Consider the following 3,631-nt stretch of genomic DNA (forward strand, 5'->3'; position numbering starts at 1 on the left):
GGGCTGGGGGACACAGTGCGGTGGCGGTTGCGCCCAGCCGGCGGGGCCGGGGCCGAGGGCGGCTCCAGTGAGTCACGGCGCTGCCCCCGCCGCCCCCTCGTGCCGCCCCATAAAGCGCCGCTGCCCCAAGTGTCACCGCCCCATGGCACAGCCCCACGTCTGCCGGCCCCACTGTACGTGGGGGCTCCCAGCACCCCGAGCCGGGAGTGCTGCCCGGGCCACTCGCCTGACCTGGCTGCGCCGGCTCTGGACCTCAGGGCTTATTAAAGCACATCAAGGCTGCCCGGTGTCAGCTGTGAGATGCTGGGAGGAGACCCACGCGAGACCCCTTGAGCAGGACCCGGGGCGTCGGCCGATGCTTTGGGGGATGCTCTGGATGCGAGAGGGCTGGGGATGTGGAGAGGTTGGAGAAGACCCTGCCTGCAGCCTCCCCGAGCTGCCCCCAGCCCAAGGAGCCGCAGGAAGCCCGCAGAGACACACTGCTTCCACAGCGAGCCTTTATTCCTCCGGGAGCCAGGGGAAGGCGAGTGGCCGGCTGGTCAGGGACACCCCCAAAAGCAGCCCTGCTGCGCCCCTCTGGTCCCCGTCAGTGCCAGCCCCTGTCCCTGGGGCAGCCCCTCACAGACCCCACGCTCAGCTGCACCCAAAAGCCCCGTCCACGGCTCTGCCAAAGGCCTCATCCAGGCTCCGCTGCTGCCCCGGCACTGCTGACACGTCCCGGGGCCGGTGGCACCATGGCAGGGCTGAACTGGGCACAGGCGGCCGCCATGCGGGACCCTGCAGTGGGGCTGTCCCCATAGCCCCAGCCCCTCCTGCTGCTCTGTCCCATCCCACCGTCTCGGTGAAGCTGGTGGCTCCTGTTCCTGGCGCCTTTTCCTCGCCATGGTGCCGTGACTGCGGTGCTGTTGTGGCTCAGGGGCCCCTGGCAGCTGCTGCCAGGGCCACGGCTGCCAGGAGGAGCCCCCCGAGGAGCGGGGGGTCCTGGCGGACGCTCCTGCCTGGGAGTGCCAGAGGGGGGGAGTGAGGGGCAGACAGGGGGCAGGGGGCTCAGCCAGGGTCACCCTCGAGCTGCAGCGGGGGCTCTCGGCTCACCTGCACTGAAGACACACGGCCGGCTCTTGCATCTCTTCTCTGCCAAAGAAACCAAGTCTGTTTGCACGGCTGCTGCACGCTCTGCGCCGCGGCCCAGCTGTGCCATGCCGTGCCGTGCTCTGCTGTGCTGTGCGTCTGACAACATGCCATGCTGTGCTGTGCCATGCCGTGCCGTGCCGGGCTGTGCCGTGCTGTGCCGTACCATGCTATCCCATGTTGTGCTGTGCTGCATCATGCCATGCCACACCGTGCTGAGCAGTGCTGTCCTGCATCACACCATGCTGTGCCATACCGTACCGTGCCATGCCGTGTTGTGCTTTGCTGCAGAGGGTCCCCATTGCAAACGCTGGGGGAGAGCGGCTGGGAGACAGGCAAGGACACGTGCCCGAAGGCAACCTCCCCGCCATGGCCCTCCCCATGGTCCCAATCCTCACTTCCTGGTGGAGCTGGTGGGACAGGGCCACCCCACGCCCCCCTTCCCCAGCACCCCAATGGAGGGGACATCACCTTCCACCAACTCGCAGTTGTCAGTGCTGAGCACGGTCTGGGAGCGGAGGTGGATGAAGGCTTTGTCCCCGTCGCGGGTTATGTTGGTGACCTCGAAGCTCTCGTAGGGCGGGATGACGACCTCCTCCTCCTCAGGGAAGAAGGAGAAGTCCCTGATGGGGACGCCGTAGCAGGTCTCCACTGAGAAGAAGGTGTCCCGGCCGAAGGGCAGGGTGCTCTCGTTCCGGAGGGAGGCGGAGGTGAAGTGGCCGAAGCGGATGGATTGGTGGCGCTGGGCATTGAAGCAGATGCCCCGGACACCCCGGTAGACGCGGTGGCAGCGATGGGGCTGGGCGTCCTGCAGGGCACGCAGGGCCTCGCTCAGGAGGAAATGCAGCGCCTTGAAGTGGAAGGCACCCAGGTATTCACCGCGGGAGCGCCCGGCCTCGCGCACGGCTGCGTTGAATGCCTGGTGCAGGGGACCCTGCAGGGTGTACGCCAGGAGGGCGACCGCCTGCTCCGGCCGCAGCGCCGGTGACTGGGGCAAGCGTCCCCTCCGGCTCCGCCATTCAGCGGCGGCGAGGGTCCACGCCTGAGCGTAGACACTGTTGTTGGCAAACTCGGTGCGGTTGAGGTCTCCCAGCTCCTCCTCCATCATGCGGCTGCAGCCCCGGTACTGGTCGTCGAAGGAGGTGGGGGCCATGTCCAGTGCCACCTCCTTGACGGGGGCGAGGTCTCGCCGGTGCGGGGAGCTGCCGGCGGCCAGCGTCCCGGCCAGCAGCACCAAACGCAGCACCAGATGCTCCATGTCAGGCAGAGGCGCCCCAGGGGAAGCCCCCGGCTGCCGCAGTGCCGTGGGCAGGGAGGCAGCCGGTTCCTCCGCAAGTGGCTGGGGAGGTGGGGGAGCGAGAGCAGGGTCAGCTCCGGGATGGCGGCGGGGCCTGGGAGGGGGCTGCAGAGAGCAGCAGGGCAGGCTGGAGGAATGCACCCACCATTGCATCCCTGGCCAGGGGCACCCCGCTCGGCAAACCTCTCGGTACCGGCCGAGACCCCGATGCCGTTACTCGTGTTAAATGCTGCCGACAGGCGGGCGTCCCCGGCGCCTGGCCCCATGGCCCCCGCAGCCCACAGGACTGCAGCATTCCCCGCTGGGAGCAAACCCCCCAGGATCCCCACAGTGTTACCTGTGCCCCACGGTGGGCGCGGGGTCGGGGTGCTGCTCCCCAACTCCCGTGGCACCCAGCCTCTTGGCGCCCGCCCGCTGCCGGCAAGAGAGGCGAGAAGCGTCCGCTCTTTCTTTTTATAGCAGCCCTGGCCATGATTGCTCGGGCCCGGATCCAGACCCCACCTCTGTCCTCCTGGTTAATTTTACCGTCCCCTGCCCCAAGCGCCCAGAGCAGCCGCTGCCCCCTCCCGCCGTGCTGCGCGGCTGCGGGGGACGGTCAGGAAACCCCCGTGGGATAAATTGCCTTTGCTATAACCTGGGTGCAGGTGCTGTCCCGCTGGGGGCTCTGCCTTTTCCTGCAGGAGCCGCCGCCGGATCAGGCCCCGCCGACCCGGGACGCAGTGCTTGCACTGACCCCGCACCGTCACGCTGCTGAGGACGGGGCAGGTTGTGGCACGTGTGGCATGGAGGTGTCAGTGGCGCTGGCGGGGGCATCCACGGTGGGTCAGCCCAAAGACCAAAACCTGGTCTTTTTGTTGCTATGGAGGAAACGAAGCTTCACAGGGAAAAAAAGTTTTAATTTTGGTAAATCAGTTACACGAGGTCTTCCTGCAGGAATGTTACATTTGAACCACATTTTCCTTTCAAAGCCAGCCTTTGAAGCTTGGTCGAGGAAAGAAGCAAACAGATTGATGTCTCCTAGTGCTGTACAGGGAGATCACACTGACTCTGTGGCCACTACACAGAGCGAGACACAAAACCTTCATGTGCGCAGACGGCTCCCAGGCACGATTATAGCCCTACCCGATTGCTCCGTCACGCTTTTCGGTGTGTCTTTTGCTCTTGCTTGAGCAAAGACTCCTACTGGTGGCAAACTACTGTCAACGA

At 66.1% G+C, this 3,631-nt stretch overlaps 1 protein-coding gene across 1 annotated transcript; it reads right to left on the reverse strand.

The window, feature by feature from the left end:
• Window positions 1-912: 912 nt before the first annotated feature.
• LOC309417608 (erythroblast NAD(P)(+)--arginine ADP-ribosyltransferase-like) lies at window positions 913-3,399 on the reverse strand (the record flags this gene model as incomplete). The annotated part of the gene is made up of 2 exons (XM_082015127.1): window positions 1,600-3,399; window positions 913-998 (listed from the first exon to the last, which is right to left on the reverse strand). Exons 1-2 carry the CDS (start codon window positions 2,576-2,578, stop codon window positions 913-915), a joined length of 1,065 nt encoding a protein of 354 aa, XP_081871253.1. The 5' UTR covers window positions 2,579-3,399.
• Between the last annotated feature and the right edge of the window lie 232 nt (window positions 3,400-3,631).

This window comes from Phaethon aethereus, assembly GCF_964289735.1.
Source record: "Phaethon aethereus genome assembly, chromosome: 1".
Taxonomy (NCBI): domain Eukaryota; kingdom Metazoa; phylum Chordata; class Aves; order Phaethontiformes; family Phaethontidae; genus Phaethon; species Phaethon aethereus.